This window comes from Aethalodelphis obliquidens, unplaced genomic scaffold, assembly GCF_003676395.1.
Source record: "Aethalodelphis obliquidens isolate GAN/ISIS:26980383/991018 unplaced genomic scaffold, ASM367639v1 scaffold13, whole genome shotgun sequence".
Lineage (NCBI taxonomy): Eukaryota > Metazoa > Chordata > Mammalia > Artiodactyla > Delphinidae > Aethalodelphis > Aethalodelphis obliquidens.
The window spans coordinates 13,540,571-13,564,669 of record NW_020837957.1 but is presented as its reverse complement, the minus strand read 5'-3'; the positions used below and the strand labels follow the sequence as shown (position 1 = coordinate 13,564,669).

The 24,099-nt window shown below is 39.6% G+C and overlaps 1 protein-coding gene across 1 annotated transcript in view; it reads right to left on the bottom strand.

The window, feature by feature from the left end:
• Positions 1-386: 386 nt before the first annotated feature.
• The window catches only part of ST6GALNAC3 (ST6 N-acetylgalactosaminide alpha-2,6-sialyltransferase 3), a 345,293-nt gene continuing 321,580 nt past the window's right edge, over positions 387-24,099 (bottom strand). Inside the window, exons 4-5 of the mRNA XM_027113934.1 lie at positions 3,780-3,887; positions 387-2,716 (exon numbers count right to left, since the gene is read on the bottom strand). Coding sequence (XP_026969735.1) covers positions 2,530-2,716; positions 3,780-3,887 — 295 coding nt within the window. The 3' untranslated portion in view covers positions 387-2,529. The remainder of the gene's footprint in view (positions 2,717-3,779; positions 3,888-24,099) is intronic.

Sequence of the window (24,099 nt, the reverse complement as noted above, 5' to 3'; positions counted from 1 at the left end):
AATGATGATGACACTGGGAGTCATTCAATTAGGTCTCCATGTTAAGAATAATCTGGTTTTTGTTTCTCAATTTTAGAAAAAAAGAGATAAGAGACAACAATAAAAAGTGTAGAGTTGGGGTTTAGTTAAGGAAAAAAAAGAAAGGGAGGGAAGGGGAGGCACCCCTTACCACTCCAAAGGAATCACTGCCTATTCTACACACACCTACTGTCATAGAGTGAGGGATGCAGGGCTCTGTAAAAGTCTCCATCAGAGAGCGCGACAGTGAAGTAGGAGAGCAAGGATGTTTTCCAAAGTTTCTCATTAGTAAGGGCTAAAACAAATAGGGTTGGTCCTCCATTTACCAGGAAACTAAATAAATTACATTATGTCATTCCCTGAAACACTCTGATAACCAAGCTTCTTTTTTATTTAAAAGTGGAACTTCTGTATCACAACAGGGGGGAAAAACAGTCTGTATTACAATTTTGACATTTTCATCTGTTTATTTTTCTTTGAGTGGGCATTTCTATCCATCATTAGCTCACAAAAACTAGCATACGTAGTACTGAAAATCACATAAGGAAGCAACAAAAGAATAACAACAATAATAGTTCCAACAACGTAAGTGGCACTTGGTCATTTTTATGGATGTGAATATTGAGGTATTAAAATGGTAGAAAAAGCAGGAAAGAGGTTTTTGTCCAAGATGGACCATTTTAAAGATAGCCTATCATGGGACTTAGCACTGGTAGAGACCTGGAAAGGGCTCCCAAGGTGAAATGCATCATCACTTCCAGCCTCCAAAACAGGCTGTAAGTTAAGCCCAGCTTTTGTCTTTTGAATCATTGGTAAGGATGTTTTTGGTCTCTCAGCTACTCTCTCAGCAAATCAACCCTCTAATATTTAATGAGCAATGAATATATGGAGAACAAAGTAATCTTAAGATGGGGACGAGAAACTGTATTTCTTTACTTTTATTTCTTCCTGTTGTCTCTGCTACCTCATCTTTTCCCCACCTAAATAGAGCCACAAAAAAAAAAAAAAAATCAAAAGTACTTTTGTTCACAGGATTCCTAGTTTATGGCCAGGGCCATCCTTGGGATACTTTTTGCATAATCCTGATATAATACATTGTATTTGGCACTGAAATCAATTGGTTACTAGTTTACATAAACTCTATTCTATACAAATATTAGGAAGGGGAGCAATCTGGAATATATAGTAGCAATTAACAAATTAGAGATCATCTGCTAATATGTCAGAATGCATAGGCAATAGCCTGATGGGGTGGTCACAGGCATCACATGGGACAGCATATGTGAAAGGACTCTACATGACAAAGCACTTTAGACATCAAGGTCATTATTATTGTTGTTATTATGGTATAGCAACTGATACAGTTTGGGGAAAATAAACCCCAAGAAGGCAAAAGCTCTGGTCAGATTAAATACAAGGAATCATTTCCTCTCCATGTCTAACAGTTGGCACTTGGCAATGATAATGAAATGTGTGGAGAGACACATCTTGGGCCTATAAAATAGAAATTTGAATATACAAATATATATTATGAAGTATGGTAGGATACAAATTGATGTAAAAATATGCTTTGATTTCCCTGTTTCATGATTTTAAAAAGCATAAAATGTTGTGTTGTTGGATGTTGAAGCAGAGTTAGTAAACCCTTTTGGTTATGTTTTAAGAATGTTTTCACAGTCTATGTTACTACAGTGTTGGTATCTTACTTGTTGAATAGCTTTCTGAAATATTTAGCACTCAACCAAAAATAACTAAACATTAATACAGATCATTCTAGTAATATGTTTAGTTATATTTTGGGGGGTAGTAAGAATGGAGTGATGAGAGTAGAAATTCAAAAAGATTTGCTAGTTAGCTCATTTTGAATGAAGTGTTTGAGATAGTCAAGTAATCCCGGTGGGTAGGATGTCCATATCTTCCTTGTGAATTAGGAAATGGCCTGAGGCTTTAGCTGTAGGAGGTACTGTAGGAAGATGGTAAGTCAGGAAGAGATTCCTTTCCTGCCCCCAGGCCAACTAGTTACTGTGGCAAGACCCTTGTACCCAGAAAGCATTTCTTGGGTCAGTGTTTGACAATCAACCATTCTTCAAGATGGTGGAGCTGCTTAGGTTCAACAGACAGCAGAGTCAATAACCTTGCCTCATGAGACCAAATCCCAGGGCTTTTGGAAATTACTCACTGTCCAAGAATCCTGGGCAACTATCTTGAAGGATAATCTTCCCATTTCTTAGGTCACTCTTGTCATGTTACTGGCCTTTATTTCAATTCCAGTTAGATTATAAAGTGCAGTATGAAATGTTGAACCTTCAGAAAGAACATAATGAACACAACTACACTCCACGAAATCCCAAGTTCAAATTACTGGCAGAATCACCGTCCATATCTGAGAATGTACAGAAACTTGATCATCATTGTTGTTGCCTTTATCATCACCAGCATCAGCATCATTAGCATCACAGTTGCAGTATCAGGATCATGTCAAGTGGTGTGGCAAGGTCAGAAAAGCCAACATCAAGACACTGTCCAATTTGGGTGTGTAAATATTATCCTGTGTTTCTTGGCCCATTTAGCAAACACTTTCTTTTCAGTGATAAACCTATGCCCCCCATATGGGGCGTGTTCATGGAGAAAATATTCATCACATTCGTCTCTTCCTTGTTCATAGTAATGGTAGGGGACTTTTCTATACCCTTCTGTCCTAGAAAAGAAATAAAGAAAAGGAGAGAAAGACTGAGATGAAGAATGAAGTATTCATTTACAAGACTCCATTATGTGCCCAGTAAATGCATTTACTTGCAAACCCATGCATGATTCTTGTCCATGAACTCACTTAAAAGCTATTATACATAAAAGCTTTTAGGAAGACATACCAGATCCTTAGTGCCTTAATAAATCAAATAAAATGTATATATCACATCAATTACATGCAAAAATATAGCTACCCTTTGAAGGAGGAAATGGTGTATAATGGAAACAAATTTTGGATAACCTGATTGCTCTTGCAGAGCTTGAAGAAGCTTAGTGATTTTTCAGAGTAAGATATTTGGTTCATCTGTGCTCCATCATGCTTATAGTTAGGGTAGAAATATTTGATTATGAGGATTGTGGCTTAGTTACCATTTTGACAATATGATTAAAATGCTCTCTGAATTATATTGTGCCCATCGTTGGTAGGGAAATATATTTCATTACCTTCATGAAGCATGGAACGTTTGTTTTATTATCTACTTAGAAACTATCCTACCAGCAGGAATATACTGTGGATAAACATACCAATTTTAAATAACAATCTGGCAGATTACTCACTTAGTAATGAAATATAATTTCCAGGAATTCTCATTAAGGTATCAGCTTCTCTGAGGCTTCAGGACATTTTGTCCTTCAAGATCAAATACAACCATTGAGTAGACAGCCATCTATCAACCATTAGAGCAGCAGAAATGACAAACCTACTTTGCAAATTAAATAACCACCGAACTTGTTCTGTATTTCCAAGCCACAAGTCCCTGATATGCCTCAGACTAAGGGAAAAATGTTCCTTCTGACATTTGACATTAGACTGTGGTAAATATTTTTCTTTTTTATCATCCCTAAAAGTCACAACTTGATGCACTGACAATAAAATGTCATGTCAGCAAAGAATGCTGGGAAATAATTGTTGCTTTATCTGTTTCTCAGATTTATGGTATTAAAATGAATTGTGATATTTTGACAACATATCAGAATTGGAGATGCATAAAAATAATTTCCTGTGATCTTACTTGCAATAGGTGTCATTTATCATCCCGTAGACGTGAATGCCATAACAGGCATCCATGGCCAGAATGAAGGTAAACCAACCCGTGCTGAGATAAGAGCCAGACTGGACTCTGTAGGCGGAACAAAAACAAACAATGACAAACAAAACAAAACAACACAGAAGACATACACAGAGCAACAGCAAAGTGTGATGAGAAACGGGCAACATTTTATCAAAAACATAGCCTTTGTTATCAGGAAAAAACAGAAGGAAACTTGACAATCTGTCAAAGATACACACTTATTTCAAATTATCTCTGAATAATTTATAGGCATGCTCTCACTCTTAGTACCTTAAGCCTAGAAGCTATGCTGTATGGAAGAGAAGCCAAATGGTGAATATCTGGAGTCAAATAACCCTGCTCCCTTCAGGTGAAAAATAATTTAGTTGATTTCCCGTAAGACACAAATTAGTACTGTATATCAGAGGACAGGTTTTCTAAAGTTGCTTGGAGCCCCGATGGGAGCTGAGTGATAATGGTGTTATCTTACTTACCTGGACATGTCACTTTCTCTGAGGCTTGCTAAGTGAAAATTGGATGCAGTACAGGTGAATGACTTGGTCTGTGAAAGCATCTGAAAAGTTTTCCTTCACTGTTTTCCAGGCATCATGAGACAAGACTTTTCCTTTGTAAGACCCATCATACCAATCTCTTTAATACGCTGTTATTGAACACCACACCTACCCTGTGCCCCTCACCGTTGTAGGTGCCGTGGATGCAGTAATTATCACAAAAACCAAGGCTTTTGTCTTCCTGCAGGCCAGAGGATTGGATCTGGAGGTGGCTATATTATAAAGGTTGATCAGGGAAGGCCTTTTTGATAACAGAAGCAAAGATCTGGGAAAAAAGGGGGTGGGAGAGGGTGAATGGGAAGAAACCGTGTAAGCCGTAATGGAAAGGCAGCCTCACGTGGGTAGCCTTTCAACGCCCTCTTGGTCACATAAGAGTGGGCCTTGGGCCCGGAACACTTCCTTACCAAGGAGTTCTCACAGCCTGTGCCGGACTTATCACCCTGTGTGTGAATATCTTTCTCTGTTTCACAGTCAAGTTGTATGCATTTGCTTAAGTGTCATATGACACATGGCTAACCGCACTGCTATATCCATCTCCTTTAAAAAGGGGATGGGGTCTTTTGTTCTGTGGCACAAGAGGGTTGCATGCAGGCCAAGAGCCTGTGTCAGCTGCTGGGAGGGACCTGCTGGCTGTGGGGGGGCCGATGCCCACTATTAGAGCTGACCTTGCTCTGTCTCTTCTCTGTGTGAGGATAGCATTTTTCCATCCAGTGCTTGACTGTGTTGTGTTTTCTTTTGTGACTCCAGTACCAAGATACAGTGGGCAGAAGTGTTTGGACTTCTACTCCTGGTGATAAGTCACAGATGCCCCTTGCTCAACAGACCGTATGAGAGAAGAGTGTCCCAGGAAGTGTTCCATCTCACAAATATGAGGAGTGTGCTTGGTATGTTTAAGGAAGAGGTGGGAAGTACAGTAACTGAAGGGGGAGAGTAATTAGTTAAGTCCTGATTGGAGGATTCTGTCAAGTTCCAAATGGTTTAAGGGAATATTTGATGTCCATATTTGTCTTTAGCCAAGACAACCCAACCCATCCAATACAGATGATGGCCTATCTGCTTAAAACTTTCCCCGCAGGGGCATCTGGGTCACCCAGGTTGCTTGGCCACTGAGTAGTGCCACTGTCTTAAAAAGACTATGTTTCCTATCTTCCATCTAGATGTCTTGGTAAACTAAAACATGGCCGGCTCTTCTCCTCCAAACCAACACTTCACCACTGGTACAGCACTCCAGCCAGTAATTGTTCCCACTGATGTCCAATATCCTTGCTGCAGTTCTTCAGGACCAAGCCATCAGTGTGCTACAATTAGGACCCTGAATCTTTTGATTCCTTTTTAAAATTTATTTATTTATTTTAAAGAAGATGTTGGGGGTAGGAGTTTATTAATCTATTTATTTTTAATTAATTTATTTATTTTATAAATAATAAATTATTTTATTTATTTTTATTTTTATTAATTTATTTATTTTTGCTGTGTTGGGTCTTCGCTTGTGTGCGAGGGCTTTCTCTAGTTGTGGCAAGCGGGGGCCAGTCTTCATCGCGATGCGCGGGCCTCTCACTATCGCGGCCTCTCTTGTTGCGGAGCACAGGCTCCAGACGCGCAGGCTCAGTAGTTGTGGCTCACGGGCTTAGCTGCTCCGCGGCATGTGGGATCCTCCCAGACCAGGGTTCGAACCCGTGTCCCCTGCATTAGCAGGCAGATTCTCAACCACTGCGCCACCAGGGAAGCCCTGATTCCTTTTTTTTAAACAGGCACCACTTGGTATCAAATCACTTAAAACAGGCAAGCATTTCAGATGCACAGTGGGGGTTGATAACTGGATTTTTAACCTTTATTTTCATCGACTTTGGTTGATTTGGAAGAAGAAACAGACCCAGAGCATTTATATCCACCCCCTCTGCCTATTTGTCACTGAGTCTGAAATGCCGCTATGTAAATTGACTTCCTTTGTATCTCCCGGTGTGTATTCTAAATGGAAAACATTCCAGAAACAGGATCCCATTAAGTTACATGCACTCTCCTCTGTGATAGGAACACTAGCAGCAGCATGGGTTAGGAGCAGGTGCCAAATGGGTGGGAAGACACAGCACAGGGAGGGGAAGACACAAAAGAGCAAGCTGGCTTAGAAGAGAATGGAACCTGCAGTCAATCCTGCATTCTGGGGTCTGAGGAGGAACAGCAATGATGGGACCTGCTTAAAGCATCATCTGCTTAAAAAGTCATTTGAAAATTGGGAGAGATCAGAAGAACAGAGTCTTGACTAAAAGCTCCCAAATCGAAACTAGAAATTTTATCTATGTACTGATTTTTTCCAGTTATTATTCCTGCTGAATTGTATTTTTCCCCCTCTTCTTGCCTTTTCCTTCTACTTTTTCTACCTTCCAATCCTCTCTATCCTTCTTCATTACTAGGCTGACCAAGCACTAGTAGAGATCACTAAAAATTACAGCATCTATTTGCACATGATGAGAAAAGACAGGTCTCACATATTCACCCATTTGTTCATTTTTTTCAACAAGCATTCATTGTGATCCTATTATATGCCACTGACTCTGCTAGGAGCTGGTGATGAATATGGGATATTTTCTTAAAGAGCACACGGTCTAGTGGAGGGAGGCACACATGTTAACACAATTAGTCCCAATGAGTGTAACAAAGTGGAGTTTCAGAGTCAGTACCAAGTGCAGTACAGAACAGAAGTGAGAATGTCTGGTTTCCCATTCCAGCTGTGCCACTACTCAAATGTCAAGCTTTGGACAACTTATTTGGCCTCTTTGGGTCATCTTTGTTTCCTTGTCTCTAAAGTGAGATAGTTCAACTAGTCCTACCTAAGGTTTCTTCTAATTTTAAAATCAAATGATTCTGCAATCATCACCTTCAGTGGTCAATCTGTTTTATTCTTTAGCCCTTTGGCAGTTCCATGTTCCGTGTGTGTTGGATGGGTAATTAACAAGCATATTAATTGATCAGGTCACATTTAATGCACACTTGTGTGATGGGCATGCCACTAAATGCCTGGGGTGTATATAGAAAGGGTATACAGTTTTACCCGGCAATGGTAGTGGCTACAGTCACTAAATTTTGGAGGGAGAAGCTCCATCTTTTCCTCTTTCACACGATTGCTCATGGAAGGTGTTGGAATGGCTAAGACCAAAGGCACAGCCATAGCATTGAGGGTAAAGCTTAATTTGAGTGAGAAAAAAATCTAAATTAGGGCAAATTGTTTTTCTTTTTATGCATTTTTCCAGGAGCCAGTCCCTCCACGGAGTTGCTGTGAAGGACCAAAATAATATTACAGCCCTGAAACAAAGGGGGTATCATTTGTGTGACATATGGACCCCTCCTCTGCAAAATAAGCTCTGCTGGCTCACTCTGATCCAGCCCAGATATTCATGTCTGAGAGTTCAACAGCCAAGCTTTCAGAACAGAACCCCATAGGGTACAACTGTCAAAGTGATTTCTCTACATATTTATCTTCTCTTTACCACAGGAAAAGAGGGTCAGGAATTTCAGGGTTTGGCATCCGGTCAAAGATCTTTCCATCTCACCACCTAATAAGGAAATTTTTACATTTCTGATGTTGATTACTTTTAAGCCTAACCTAATTTATTTTGTTTCTGGATAGACATCATAATCATTAGCTCAAAAGCTCTTCAAGCAAGCTGTGTTGCATTTGATTCAGACTGGGAGGTTCATACTGCCCAAGTGCCCTGTCCTACAAACAGCACTTAATTAGACAGTTGCATTTTTTTCCCTGGTGCCTCTGATATATTTGGGATGTGATGTCATGTGAGGTTTCCTACCGATAATACTTGCTGGGGCTAGCAAAGTGGTTTCTTCTCAAAATACTCAGAGCTAATGTCTATATAACGATACTTGCAGTGGAATAATGGCAGCTGCTGGATTAATACAGGAATTCTTCTGAATAAATGTCCTGATGATCTGGGTCCCTAAGGGAATTCACTGGCTTGGATGGCATTGTATCTGGGAATTCTTGTAGCTGCACCATTTCTAAACTCTCCTGCTGTGTGGGTGTACGAGAAAGGAGGAAGTATAAATTATACACCCTAGGAGACCTTTGGAGGTTCAATAAAAACAATAACAAAAAGACTTGAGCTGATGTACATGAAGTTGTTTATGCTTTTCAGCTTAGAGAGACCTAGTGATAACCATCAGATGCCTTAAAAAATTCTAAAAGGGTCTCTTCTGGGACCAAATATTGTCTTGTAATTTGTCACTCATGCACGCAACACTATGTACCAGCTGGCCATCAGCCATGGCACTTTTTATACCTTCCACATCTGGGGATCAATAAAAACAATTATTGTCATCTACAAATAAACAATCAAGATTCCCATAGGGATAATAAGAGAATTTAAGCCCCTAATTCAGTACAATAAGAAAGCTTAAATTACTGCAGCAGAATAATGAGCCATGCAGGGGAAAATAAAGGCAGGAGTGTTAAAAGGAAGCTATCAATCATTTGTTTCCACCGGCCAAGCTTTGCATCCCACTGCTCCTTGGTAATCAAGATAGTTACCACTTGGAAACTACTTAAATTTACTTGCTCATCTCTTGGAAAAATGATGTTGTCAACACCTTGATGTAGTACATGCTTGAAGGCATATCATTTAAAATATGATCTTTCATCTAGTTTATTACCAATAAAATATAAGCTACCATGCCCCTTGATGTTTACCCCTGTTCCTTGATGTCTAAAGGCCATCACGTGGCCACAGGGATTCCTTGTCTGTCATGCTGGCCTTATTTTTATCAGTCTCAATATTTGTGGCTGTCAGCATCCTTCATTCACCTGCACGCTTGCTTCTGAGCATGCTCCCTCACCTTCTCCTTTCTGGAAACATATTATGAAGCATTTCTTTCCTATTGCCTGGCAAGCTGAAACTTTCTAGTGAGTGACATTTCCCTGTGGGATAATTTCAGGGGAGGAACTGAGGACACAGAAATGGTTACTTTTCAAAAGAAAACTGAATTACATTGAACTTATTATCTATTCACAGGATGTTCTAATTATTGAGCACCATTAGCTCAGTGACTTGGGTTCTGAACTCAAGAAGCTTATACTTTGATGGACAAAATAATAGCACTTTCTCTATATTACGATTTTTTAATCTCAGCCTATTTTATTTTATTTTTATTTATTTATTTTTTGCGGTACGTGGGCCTCTCACTGCTGTGGCCTCTCCCGTTGCGGATCACAGGCTCCGGACGCGCAGGCTCAGTGGCCATGACTCACGGGCCCAGCCGCTCCGCGGCATGTGGGATCTTCCCGGACCGGGACACGAACCCGCGTCCCCTGCATCGGCAGGCGGACTCTCAACCACTGCGCCACCAGGGAAGTCCTCGGCCTATTTTAAATGAGACAGTTCTCTGTTGTGGGGTATGTCCTGTGTAATAAGTTCTCTTTTACATTTCACCAGATTCCTCTCTGTTCCAAGCTCCCCTGAGCCCAAAGAGGGCGTAGACTTCTTGACTCCCTGGTGTATAGTCTTTGGCTCAGGGGGGTTTGCCATGGGAATGTCTCTGACCCCAAATGCAGGCTCTCCAGGCTCTCCTTATCTACAGTTCCCAGTCTGGCTTCTCACTGTCCCACTGGCTTTCCTCACCAGCCAAGCATCTTACTTCCTTCTCCTTCTTGACAAGTCTATCTGAAGCCATTCAGGTTTGCTCAATACTGAATTATTATCTTATCTTTCAACACAGCCCTAGGAATCAGCAAATTCACTTGGCCTGAACCCAAAGGGCAGGTCGTAGCCTGCAATGGGGGACGTACAATGAGGAAGGGAAAACAAGTGTCAAGGAACAAGGGTGCAGAGTCCAGTTGCCTCCATCTCTGTGCCTGCCTCTTCTTCATGGAATGGTTCCTTTGGGGGCCTTTGGTCCTACTGTTTCTAATTCATTTCTTCCATGAGCTAATGCAAACAAGGTCTGGGGCATTCCAAGCAAAAATTTCAAAAACATAATAATCATTTATTAAAGCCCAGAGAAGATCCAGACCCTCCCAACAATGGAGATTTATTGGACAGCACGACATTGGCAGCAGTTTCTGAAATCTGCTATACTCAGGAGCAAAAAGGAAATTTTATAAAAGAATTAATCAACATTTCATGTCTTGTTTTAACACTGTTGGATCTCAGTTCTCTCATCACTATACTATACTGGCAGGATAAATAAAAATAGAAAGTAAGTTTCCATATACCTTCCTAGGGAGACGGAATACCTGACAGAATACAGATTATTCAATTAAAAACATTCTTCCCCCTTTTTTTTTCAAAAGCACATGGATAATGAAAGCATACATTTAAACAAAGAGACTGGCCAAGAAAAACAGCTGGTGATTAACAGTAGCACCTTGGGATTCAATCTAATATTGTGAACCAGTCTAATGAAAGGAGAGCTCAAAGTGTGGAAGCAATTTCAGCTGTCCCCAAGTCATATATTTTTGTATGTCATTCGACAGTCGGGAGCTATGGTAATACTCTGGAGCTGGCCCATTGTATTAACACTGTATATTGGTACTATCTGTCAATGGGACATGCCCAGCAAATCTTCAGGCAGCAATAACTTTCTGCAAATCAGGCGGCAGAACTCCCCATCTTGGCTTGAATCATTTGCAAATGGACATAAACTTTTCAAATGGATAAAAACATCATACTGTGGATGATTCCTAAGAGAATGCACCAAATGAAAGGATCTAGGCCTGGAAAATAATGAAAAATGGACCATGGGTAAATGGAGAAAGCCATAAATCTTAGAGGACTGTACTACCATCCCAATCCGCTAATGCAAAATGCCTGTGCTAATCAGTAGGCTCTTGGACTGTAAATATAACAAATAATTTTCTTGCCGTAGAATCAACAGGACTCTATGACTAGTGACGCATGCAATGAAATTGTACAAAAGGAGCATAATAAGAAATGACTGTGTTCTTTTCAAAATGTACATTTAAAAGTAAAATGGTATAGCTCCCAAAGATATGATTTATGACTGCTGTAGAAATAGCAGATACCACTCACAAAGTTTACTTTTTTCATTCATCTCAGAAATTAAAAGGTTATTTTGCTCTTACCCTTGGGCTTTAAAGCCCTCTCAACTGGAAAAGTTGATTTCTGGGATTTCATTCAACTTTTTAAATGAACAATGGAACCTCAGTTATGGCAAGGATGGATAGTGGAGATCTATTTGGGCAACTTCATTAAGGCAGGACTGGTTCCGTAACCATTCAGTATTGGCTGAATTGTATCCCCTCCAAATTCATATGGTTAAGCCCTACCCCCCATTGTGATGGTGTATCGAGATGGGGCCTTTGGGAGGTAATTAGTCATGAAGGTAGGGCCCTACTGATGGGATTACTGCCCTTATGTGAAGAGAAAGAGACAGCAGAGCTCTCTCCTTTCATGCTATATGAGGACATAGCAAGAAGGCTACAAGCCAGAAGGAGAGTTCTCACCAGAAACTGACCATGTTGGCATCTTGATCTTGGACCACCAGCTTCCAAAACTATCTGAAAGTGAATTTCTGTTGTTTAAGCCACCAAGTGTATGGTATTTTGTTCCAGCAGCCCAAGCAGACTAAGGCAATGGGTACTTCTCAGGGCCCTCCCCTGACAAACCTGACCTCCCACTGTATTTTCCAGGACTTCTCTTCCTGAACTCCCATGTCTAGTCACATGGGTCCATTTATGACTCCTTAGCACATCTTGTATGTGTCAGCCTCTGTCTTTTTTTTCTCTTGACTTGTGTACATGTTCCTTCTTCCTGAAATGCTCTCCCCATGACTTCTCCTGTTTCTAATCTTATAAAGCTTTGATTCCCTCGTCCTTTCAAGAAAGATTCGCTGGGTGCACTGTAAGTGTGAGGCACTCTGCCAGGCACTGGAAAGACCAAGTTGCCCCTGATCTCAAATCAGGGTCAAGGGAGGGAGACAGACTCGATGACTACTTTCAAAAATAGGGTTATCAAGGGGGTAATTCCCCTGTGAGTGCTATGAGAGTACTGAGGGAAGAGCAACAGACGCCACTGGAGGGAATTGGGGAAGGTAGGATTTGAGAGCTGAGCTGCAGATTAAGGCTAAGGAAGAACACCATGCAGAAAAAGGAGCAGAAGGAGAGCCTTTCAGGCAGAGGGAATGGGCTGTGCAGCTGCACTTGAGGAATGAGACTAATGGGAATACAGGGTAGCTCTGGTCTGTCCTCTAATCTGGAAGAAACCTCAAAACATCATCAGTGCTTAATTTCCATAATAAATTATTGGTTAGAGACAGGATGCATAAGTAACACTGACTTATTTTTTTCCCCTTACATTATGTTTTGAAATATTAGAGCTATCTTGATGTTCTGTATAGCTAGTTTTTTCAGCTGAAGGAAATTTATGGATCTGGAGAAAAGTATCTAGGGGGAACATTGGCAGAATTATATTTTTTCTTCCTCGTTAAATTCTTCATTAATTCAGAACTGAGAAAAGTGTTAACAATATATGACTAAGAATAAAAACAATTAAAAAATGTGTGAGGCTATTGGAGGTACCCAGTGGTGTTCATCTGTGTTATAAACTAAGTTACAAGGCAGGAGCAAACTCATCTAATCTCCACGTAGTCTCCAAGCCGACTTTCTCAGTACACACCTGAAGGCTCACAATCTGTTCCACTTAAAAGGGAAACAGTTATTACAAAAACATTTAATTTACTGAGTTTGCTTTTTTTGTTTTGTTTTGTTTTTTTAATTGGAAATGAAAATGGATACCACTGCTGCTTTAAGGACATAAACCCTTTGAAATACCTTTCTGGTCTAGAAATGCTGAGCTAAATGACTTCCATAGTAACATCTCCTTTACCCAGTGAAGCTTCTGGGAGAAGGGATTACACTATGTACACTAACACCTAACCTCCACTCTGAGTAACTGTTGTCTTCCCTGGATCTCCGGTTTTCCTAAATGGCCCATAATTTTGAGGACGTGAGGTATTACAGATAGTCTGTGTGGGTTCTAGTTTCAGACTATTCAAGCTACCATAGAGGCCCTTGTCTCAAAAACAAGAGATTTTCTGTCAACTTTCCTGTGATAGATTGTATTGATCATCTCCTCCTTGAACATGGCTTGCTCATGCGTCAGTAACTTTCCTGCCTTACGACTTTAGGCTTGGCCAAATGACTTACTTTGACCCATGGACCATAAGTAGAAGTGAACATTGAGACAGTTCTCAGTGGAGATTTTAAGAAGTGTCACATGGTTCCCATTTCTTACACTTCTTCCCTCCATCATGAGAACAACACATCCCAGGTAGAGGGTGCTCCTTCAGCCTGGGTCCCGTGACGCAGATACGAGCCCAAAACTAGAGCCAAGTTCAGCTAACCTAGCAGAGCTATAGCTCATCACAGACCTGTGAATACTAAATAAATGTTCTTGTAAGCCACTGAGTTTTAGGGTTATTTGATATGCAGCAAAAAGCTAAGTAAACATTTTTTGATAAATAATAACTGCTATTATTTATGGAGCATTTATATGTACTAGGCATTGTACCAAGAGCTGTACATAGGTCATTTTATTTAATTCTCACAACAACCACATCCTATAGGGAGTATTAATATCCCCACTATACAAATGAAGGTTTGGGGAGATATAAAGTACTTGCCCAAAGACAGTCATATCAGAGAAATCAGGTTCTTAACTAAGTTCTTTCTTGGTTACCATCATTCTCAGTATTGCCTGAGGAGGTATCACATGTCTGATAGAGCAGTCATCAAAAGACCTCAATGCTTCTGGTTCTATTGTTAACTCTCTAGGCAATCTTGAACATGTTGCTTCTTCTAGGGCCACATTTTCTTTTTTTTTTTTGGTGGCAGAATAAGAGGATTGACCTAGGTAGGCTTAGGGTCTTTCCTCACTGAAGTTCTGTAATTGTAGTTATAGTAACATAATCCATGTTAGAGAGATTATAAATGTCTAGCTGTATTTTGGCAAAGAGTTATTATCACCACTTTATAGATTTGTGTTTATAGCCTTACCATTCAAAACACTTTTTAGAATTTCAGCCATGGTCATGTTCAAACGATAGCTTTAGGCCACTGATGTAGATATGTACATTAACTTTAAAAAGAAATAAAGCGTATGTATGTCAATCCCAATCTCCCAATCCATCCCACCCCCCTTTCCCCCCTTGATATCCACACATTTGTCCTCTACGTCTGTGTCTCTATTTCTGCTTTGCAAATAAGTTCATCTTTACCATTTTTCTAGATTCCACATATACGTGTTAATATACGATATTTGTTTTTCTCTTTCTGACGTCACTCTGTATGACAGTTTCTCTATATACACTACTATGTATAAAATAGATAGCTAATGAGAACAGACTGTTTGGCACAGGGAACTCTACTTAATGTACTGTGGTGACCTAAATGAGAAGGAAATCCAAGGAAGAGGGGATATACATATACGTGTGGCTGATTCACTTTGCTGTACAACAGAAACTAACACAACATTGTAAAGCAACTATACTCTAATTAAAAAAAAAAAAAGAAACGAAAGAAAGGAGGAAAGGACAAGGGAAGGAGGGAGGGAGGGAGGGAGGGAGGGAGGGAGGGAGGAAGGGGTAAGTCCTGAAAATAAAGATCAAGTTCCTAGATTTACTTCATTCCCCAGGCATGGCTTCCTTTCAGCCCTTAGGTTCTGCAACCTTTTAATAAATTGTCCTCTTCGGCTTGTGTCAGCTGAAGGAGGCATCTGTTCCTTGCAACCAAAGATTTGAAGTTGGATTGGTTGACCTCCAAGATCCTTTCTAACATAATGAGTCTATTTAATACTCTAGGTATAAATAGGGGCTTTGCTTCTACTGAATCCTTAATTCTTATTAACAATCACTATCTGATCTGATCCAAGTCCTATACTTAGGCTTAAATAAGTTGCTTCTTTCTAACTTACCCTTCAACTTATCTTGAAATCATGCCCTTCCTAAATTGACATGGTCTTCAGTATTCTGAATGCTAATCACCTGTCTCTACCTAAGGCATAGGTGCCTGTTCCCTGCTAACCTGATAAAGGTAATTAAAGGAAGGTTTTGGCTTTCCCTCCTATTTCTCTTATCAGCAATTCCCTCTGCATATACTTCCCTAAGACTAAGGAGAAAAAAAAAAAGGAAAGATTGTAATCAGGTAGGAGAATATCTAAATAGATAAAAGACTTTTTCCTGCTACTTGAAGTTTTTAGAAGAGAAAAGAAAGGACTCACTTTCCCTTGGCTTTTTTTTTTTTTTTTTTTTTGCGGTACACGGGCCTCTCACTGTTGTGGCCTCTCCCGTTGCGGAGCACAGGCTCCGGACGCGCAGGCTCAGCGGCCATGGCTCACGGGCCCAGCCGCTCCGCGGCATGTGGGATCCTCCTGGGCCGGGGCACGAACCCGTGTCCCCTGCATCGGCAGGCGGACTCTCAACCACTGCGCCACCAGGGAAGCCCTCCCTTAGCTTTTTGACTTAACTGGAAATTGAGTTAAACCAAGCTTTTCCTTTAGAAATAGTTCTAGCACAGAATCAGACTCAAACTTGCTTCTGACAAAAATGAGCCCTTGTTGACATACAGCATTGTATTAGTTTCAGGTGTACAACATAATGCTTGACATTTGTATGTATATATTTCGAAATGATCACCACAATAAATCTAGTTATCATTCGTCACCACACACAGTTTCAGAATTTAAAAAATAATTTTTAAACAACTGAAAAGGATTAAGACAGGATTTAACAAGGATTTAAGACAGAGACTTGAGGTGGTTTCACCCCATTGAAGGAGAATTGGGTATCCACGCTTGATGCTAAGGTCTCCAATATCACTGGGATCATCACTAAACCACCTTCGTCCACAGCCAAGCAGCCAGCTACACATACAACTGAAATTAAAAAAATACAAAGCAGCACTGACCTTCTTCTGATTAAGAAAGACCAATTTTTCTGCCACTTCCTGCCTATCTGAATCTATTATCGCTATTCTGAGTTACACGGCTCAATAAGTCCTGAAATAAATTATTTTGAGGGGAATATTTATTTTCAATAGGCAAAGCTAAAATGTACCCCCATCATCCCCATCTATTAAAGTTGTTTTTATTTGGCTCACTAAAGATAATTCAATTAGAAGGATAATTCAATTAGAAAAGGTCAGAAGTAACAACTGACATATGGGTCTTCAGGGACTGATAGTTTTAGTCTCCAACTTAGAGAAGGAGGTTTTATTTGTCATTTTTCCAATAGGCTGAGATTCATTGACTACCTTATACACAATACCTTTGCCAAATTATAGTCTATCATCAATGTGTCAAACAGACACTTATCTAGTTCTTCGACTCCAGTACCAGCTGATTCCTAAGAGGGACATCTGTCTGCGCCAGAAGAACACCCCAATTCAGGTGACTTAGTGATGGAATCTTCCTTGAAACAGTCAAAGCTCATGGTGTCTCACCTATTGAACAAGATGATTGTCCACTAAGGTAGAATGTTATTCCAATTTAATTCTGCCCAAGAATTTTAGTCCTAAGAAATCCATTGTTCTCTCTATTCTTGAGATGGGATAGGGTTTGAAAGCTATCCAGATCTTCCAGTTGAGCTAGATTCCTTGCCTAGTGAAGCAAAGAATTTCTTTCATGGAGGTATGTCTTCCCATAGCGTTGATACACAGGTTGGCTGACAATCTGGGGAAACGACCTGTGTGTCTGCTGCTTACAGTAAATCTGTACCTGTGAAGTCCTTCTGTGCACACCCTCCCCATACCAAAACTCCTGTACAAGGTCCTTTTATCTAAGGACGATCTTTCTGATCAGAGAAAAGGTAACGACAATAATTCCACTCTTCCAATCAGAAGAGATAACTTTCATGTGACTCTGGAATTCTTCTAGCCCAGTAATTATTTTCCTTATTGAAGTATAGTTGATATGCAATATTGTGTTAGTTTCAGGTGTACAGCATAGTGATTCAGTGTTCTGCAAATTATATATATTCCATTATACAATGATTATTACAAGGTGATTACAAGATAATGGGTATAATCCCCTGTGCAATAGAGTATATCATTGTTGCTTATTTATTTTATATACAGTAGTTTGTATCTGTTAATCTCTTACCCTTAATTTGCCCCTCCCCCCTCCCTCGCCCGTTTGGTAATTAAAAATTTGTTTTCTATGTCTGTGAGTCAGCTTCTGTTTTGTATATACATTAAGCCCAGTAATATTGTTGATCCAGAGTAGACAAAATTTCATAAAGTGGGAACTAGAACACAGAGCAAAAGCAATATATCTTAGAAGATGCCAGGAGAAATGCAGAATAGAACTTAGAAAATTCCTCTTATTTGAGAGCATCTGACTGAAACATGAGAATGTTTTTAGCTCCACAGATTTTCCTACATTGCAACAGTCACAAAATGTCAGAAATCTCCACGCCTAGCTATAAAAATGAGAAGGACACAGGAAAACAGTTGAGAAGATCCTCCACCTTGCATATTCGCTTTCACCAGCTGGTGATAACAGTGTATGCCCATGTTTCTGACTAAAGGGGCTGCAAAGAAGTGACGAGAAGAGCTACTGAACTCTGAAGGCTGTCGAACAGCAGCAGTAGATGAACAGAATCGCTCCTATTTTTGGAGCCCACGGATTGGCCTCCCTTCATTCCTCTCTCTTCCCCTTACCTCTGCTTAGTCTTGTGTCCATAATCATGCTAAGAGGATGAAAAGAAATACATAGTTGTTTTTTGTAGAGGGGAAATATGAGGCATGAAATTTTGTGAAAGCTTCACCCCAAAATAAGAAAGTAGGTTGAAGGAAGCTGCCTTCCTTCCTTATGAACTGGTTAAAGGGAACTGGTGAGTGATGGCGACCAGCTCCCTCTCCATCTTTGCAGCCACAATCCTTGTGCTCCTAGGCTGAATATTCTAGACAATTCTACCATTTTTCCACTCTGGAAAAACTCTTTACTGTCATCAGAGGCCCAAATCTCTGATGTGATGATTGTGATTCCACAATCCTATTCCTTCTCCCAGGGGCATCTTTCTTCCTATGCAGTACTGGGATCCCACTCTCTACACCCAGAGTCCTGGCTCCACTTCCCAGCCATAGCCCTGATCCCACTCTCCCTAGAGGCATTGTTTCCATCCTCTGCACCTTTTCCCAAGCTCCATTTACCACCACTGCTACTGATAATGGATTCTGATTTTATTGTCCTGGGAGTATAGTCTGGGTATTCGTACTTAATAAAAATTAAAAAAAAAAAAAAGGGGGGGTTCCTGGGTGATTATAATGTGACGTGTGTAGCCAGGGTTGAAAATCACTGCTATAAATGCTTGTTAGGTTTGAGGATTCTATTAGAAGTTGAGTTCCACTTTATTATGAATTAAATTAGCTTTTGAGGATGGCCTGAGAATCTAATCACTGTTTTAAAATTTGTTTCTTTAGGAAAATATGTCCCAATTTATAAATAGCTGACTTGCAAACTGACTGGAAACTTGCCAGTGAAGGAATGCTGGTAAGCAAAGGTATCCTGACTTTTTTTGAAAAGTTTGTTTATTTATTTAATTAAAGTATAATTGATTAGTATAGTTGATTTACAATATTACATTAATTTCAGGTGTACAGCATAGTGATTCAATATTTTATAGATTATACTCCATTTAAACTTATTACAAAATAATGGCTATATTTCCCTGTGCTGTACAATACATCCTTGTTGCTTATCTATTTAATACACAGTAGTTTGTATCTCTTAATCTCATACCCCTGTCTTGACTCTCCCTTCTTCCCTCTCCCCACTGGTAACCACTAATTTGTTTTCCATATCTGTAAGTTTGCTTCTATTTTTTTAGATACACTCATTTATTTTATTTTTTAGATTCCACATATAAATGATAACATACAGTATTTGTCTTTCTGTGTCTGAGTTACTTCACTAAGCTTAATACCCTCAAGTTCTATCCATGTTGTTGCAAACGGCAAAATTTCATTCTTTTTTGTGGGTTGAATAATATTCCATTGTGTGTATATAAATTATCCCATCTTAATAACTATGTCTGGCACACATTAGGCGCTCAATTTGTCCAACTTAGTTGAATAATTTTTGGAAGGCAGGCTGTTCCTAAGTAGAAATTGCTAACATTTTTCCCCCAAGGAATTTTAAACAGTTTACCAATGTTTTCTCATTGATGATGTAACAGAGGTACTTACTGATATATCTAAGGATATACCACATGTCAGAGATACAACCCAAATCACCATGCAAAATTTGGTAAACCTCACATGTACCCCTTGTATCCATTTACCTCCAGAATCAGGTTTTCCCCCAGCTTTACTGAGATATTGATGACACATAACATATGAAAGTTTAAGGTGTACAACGTAATGATTAGGTACATGTACACACTGCAAAATGATCACCACAATAAGGTTAGCTAACATTTCCATCCCTTCATGCTATTACAATTTGTGTGTGTGTGCACACGTATACGTGTGTGTGTTGATAACATTTAAGACTTATTCTCTCAAAATTTTTCAGGTATATAATACGTTATTGTTAGTTATAGTCACCATGCTGTGCATTAGATCCCCAGCTCTTATTATCTTATAATTGAGATAGAATCAAATTTTAAAATCCTTTTTTTAGTCAGTTGACCCACAGCTCAGCCAAAATTCCGATTTCATCTATCAGGATTGAAATGTGCTCTGTATTTTTTATAAATAACAAATCATAGCACAGCGGTGGCCATACATGACATGCCAAAGAAAGGAGAATAAACAAAGATGGGGGTCCAAAAGGTGGGAAGATGTATTTTTGTAATTTATTGGACCCACAGTAGACATATCAACATCAAGAGGTGTATTCACTGTTAAATTCCTGAAATCATGAGGTAAAATATCAATTTACCTAAGTTAATTTTAGTCTTTTGAATTTTTCACTGCAAAGCAAACTCTCAGAAAATTAAGTGTCATTTGTACCTTCCTGAAGTCATAAAGCACATGCTTAATGGAATCTCGTGGCAATTAATGTCTTAGGTCATTCTACAGGCACAGGGAAGTCTCTTTCCTCCCTGATTTTGGCTGCCATCAGGCACCCCTCTTGCCACTGTTGCCTCCAGTTTTGCAATCAACAAAGTCCAGAAAGTGACATTTGCATACTGACGCCGTAGGAAAAGCTTCCTCAGTCTTCCTGTCAGCACATAGCTCATTATGTTCGGCCTCAGAAGTGCTGTTTTATTTATCAGAAGGCCACTTTCCAGTTTTTAAATGGCTCTGGACCTGCCACTTCTTTGAGCCACGCTGACTGTAAGAGCATTTGCCATTCACCTCGGGCTGTGCTTGTGGCTAGCAATCATCCATAACTAGTACGCTGCTAACAGGATTCATGCATGAGACAGTGCCCAGCCTTATTGAGAAGCCTTTCTAAAACAAGCTGGCAGCTGCTGATTTGCACATTGCAAGAGAAGAAAACCTAAGTGCTCGCAACTGTGGTGCTGTGAGTACTGTTTCCTTCCATTCATAGTTCGAGAATTAATGGTGATATTAACGCAGCCAAGAAAGATGTCAGACAGTAGACGGCTCCAGCTCCTGAATTATCTTGTTTAATTTATTTGTTTGGATGACAGCCCCATGATTCTCCAGGATATGTGCATCACCCTCGACTCTGTCCTCTTCCTCATCCTTCGTGTCCCGTTAGTTACTGGGTTGTGTTAACTCTTCACGTCACCTCTCACATCTGTTTCTTTGTATCCCTCTACTACTTTAAAAACCTGGGTAACAAGGTGGCTTGGGTGTAGGCTTCAGATTGGGACAGTCACCCATTGTGGTACATCTATGAAATCTGTGTACACATTTAACAGAAGGGAATGACGTGGTGGCTGGGCTGGAGGCAACAGTGGATATGAGTCCAGTCTCAGGGAGCCACCACCAACACCCAAGACGTCCCTTCACAATCTTGGCATTTTCTTTAAAATCACAAAAAAATAGGAAGTGGGGACGGTGGTAAAATTTTTAAAAAGGGAAACACTTAAGCATTGCTATGAAGAAAGATATGTTTTCCGATCTCCCTACCCAATAATTTTCTAGTCACAGGTGACTTTATTGTGGAAACAGCCTCTTTGTATTTCCTGGTGAGGTGTTGAAACTGAAAAAGCACAAGCTGGGCTAGACACAGAGTCAATATTCTTTGATTCAGTTTCAGCTCTTCACTGCGGCACTTTCCCCCATCATCTCTTTCAAGAAGGCAATGCAAAGGAAAATCAGATTTTTCTCTAATCAAGGGTAAGGAATGATTTCTAGCTTTGTGATAATCAAGGAGTTTCAAAGAACTCGGTGTTGGTTAAAATATTATAGCCATTCAAGTCCTGATTTCATATTGCAACATACCACCCAAAACTTCTTTCGATTATTATCATTTTTTCCTTTGTACACCAATACAAAAGTAACAGTATTTAATAAGCATGTTAAACATAGGCCTAGCACTATTAAGTGGAAGGATCTTTGAGTGAATGAATGGATGAATTAGTTTCTCCCAACAAGTCACCTAGAAAAATGTGCTTCTGTAAAGAGTGGGATGGAGCATGGAGGGGAAGGAACCACTTTTCTCTTGATAACCATTATTTTCCCCTAACACACATATTTCCCTTCTTGACATTCACGACATTACAGAGGATAACTCAGGGATACGTGATCTTAGCAGTTTCTTTTTGTCTTAAAAGAAATACATCCAGGATTTGGTTCAAGAGTTACATCTTGTGCAATTTGTGTTTTAGACAAAGGTACGTTATTTTTATTTTTAGGCTACCCGGCATGTGAAAATAGGAGAAAAAATTGGTAACTTACTAGCTTATTTAGAAAGAATCATTTTGAATATTAAGTCCTCTTGAATATGCTGAAATATCTGAAATGATTATTGTACCTTGAAAGTACTGAGGGAAAGAAAACTGAAATTTAAAGATTCAGTGCTAAGAAATACACTAACTAATGAAGGAGTAAAAAACAATATATATTTAGTACCTAAGGAGTTATTTTATATATATATATATATATATATATATAAACATGGAAAAAAGGATTCGTTCTCACAATATAATTTATGCCCCACATTGTTTCAGGAGCACATTGGTTGCCTAAAAACAGGGGAAGACAACACGTGTGCATTTATTTAATGAGCACTGTGCAGCTACTCAACAAACACCAAGCACAGCAAGGTGCCTGCCATGAGCCTGGCCCTGCACCACTAAGGTATTTTGCTTTTTGATGTTGAGCAATTCTTGTATCAAAAAAGGAAAACACATAAACATCTTTGTGTGTTTTTATGCCCAAGCCCTTAGAAGAGCCATGAAGTATTTTGTCTATAATAATATGGCATTTCTCTGAATAAAGAGTTCTATGGCTTGGGGAGGAAATGGTGTCAAAAGTGGCCCTAAAACCCCATTTCTCCCCTTACGGAATGTCCAACATTGTCTCAACAGTGCTTCAAAGGAAGTATTTTTAAAAGTCAGATCGATAATTTTCGACCCTCTTCTTGGGATCATAGACCCTCACAATTCACCCTGCTCTGTTTCCTCTCTCCCTCCGGCCTTTGTCCTCGTCTCCTCACTTTGTTCCCAGCATCAGGGACAACGTGCTCATGGAGAAGTTTGACTCCCTTGTCCGGGATTCTATCATTTCCTGCTTCCCTGACCTACCTTTGATGCCCCCCTGTTCTGTGGTGAACTGGAGTGACAAGACAAGGAGTTATTGCTTCTAAGCAGAGGAAGCTATCTGAAAGATTAACCCTCTGGAGCAAAGAGCAATCATGTTTACTCACAGTAAGAAAACATGGAGACACTTGAAGCCTCTTCAGTAAAGAAAACTAGAGCTAACAGGGGGATTCTACAAGCTCACCGACAACCAGTTGGTGCTGTGTTTGGGTTCATCTCTCTTTTTATAGAAAATATTTCAACTTAAGAAAATAAAATCCTATGATAAACAAATGAGACCTAATGAAACTTAAAAGCTTTTACACAGCAAAGGAAACCATAAACAAGACAAAAAGACAACCCTCAGAATGGGAGAAAACATTTGCAAATGAAGCAACTGACAAAGGATTAATCTCCAAAACATACAAGCAACTCATGCAGCTCAATATCAAAAAAACAAACAACCCAATCCAAAAATGGGCAGAAGACCTAAATAGACATTTCTCCAAAGAAGATATACAGATTGCCAACAAACACATGAAAGAATGCCCAACATCATTAATCATTAGAGAAATGCAATTCAAAACTACAATGAGATATCATCTCACACTGGTCAGAATGGCCATAATCAAAAAATCTACAAACAATAAATGCTGGAGGGGGTGTGGAGAAAAGGGAACCCTCTTGCACTGTTGGTGGGAATGTAAATTGATACAGCCATTATGGAGAACAGTATGGAGGTTCCTTAAAAAACTAAAAATAGAACTACCATATGACCCAGCAATCCTACTACTGGGCATATACCCTGAGAAAACCATAATTCAAAAAAGTCATATACCAAAGTGTTCATTGCAGCTCTATTTACAATAGCCAGGACATGGAAGCAACCTAAGTGTCCATCTACAGATGAATGGATAAAGAAGATGTGACACATATATACAATGGAATATTACTCAGCCATAAAAAGGAACGAAACTGAGTTATTTGTAGTGAGGTGGATGGACCTAGAGACTGTCATACAGAGTGAA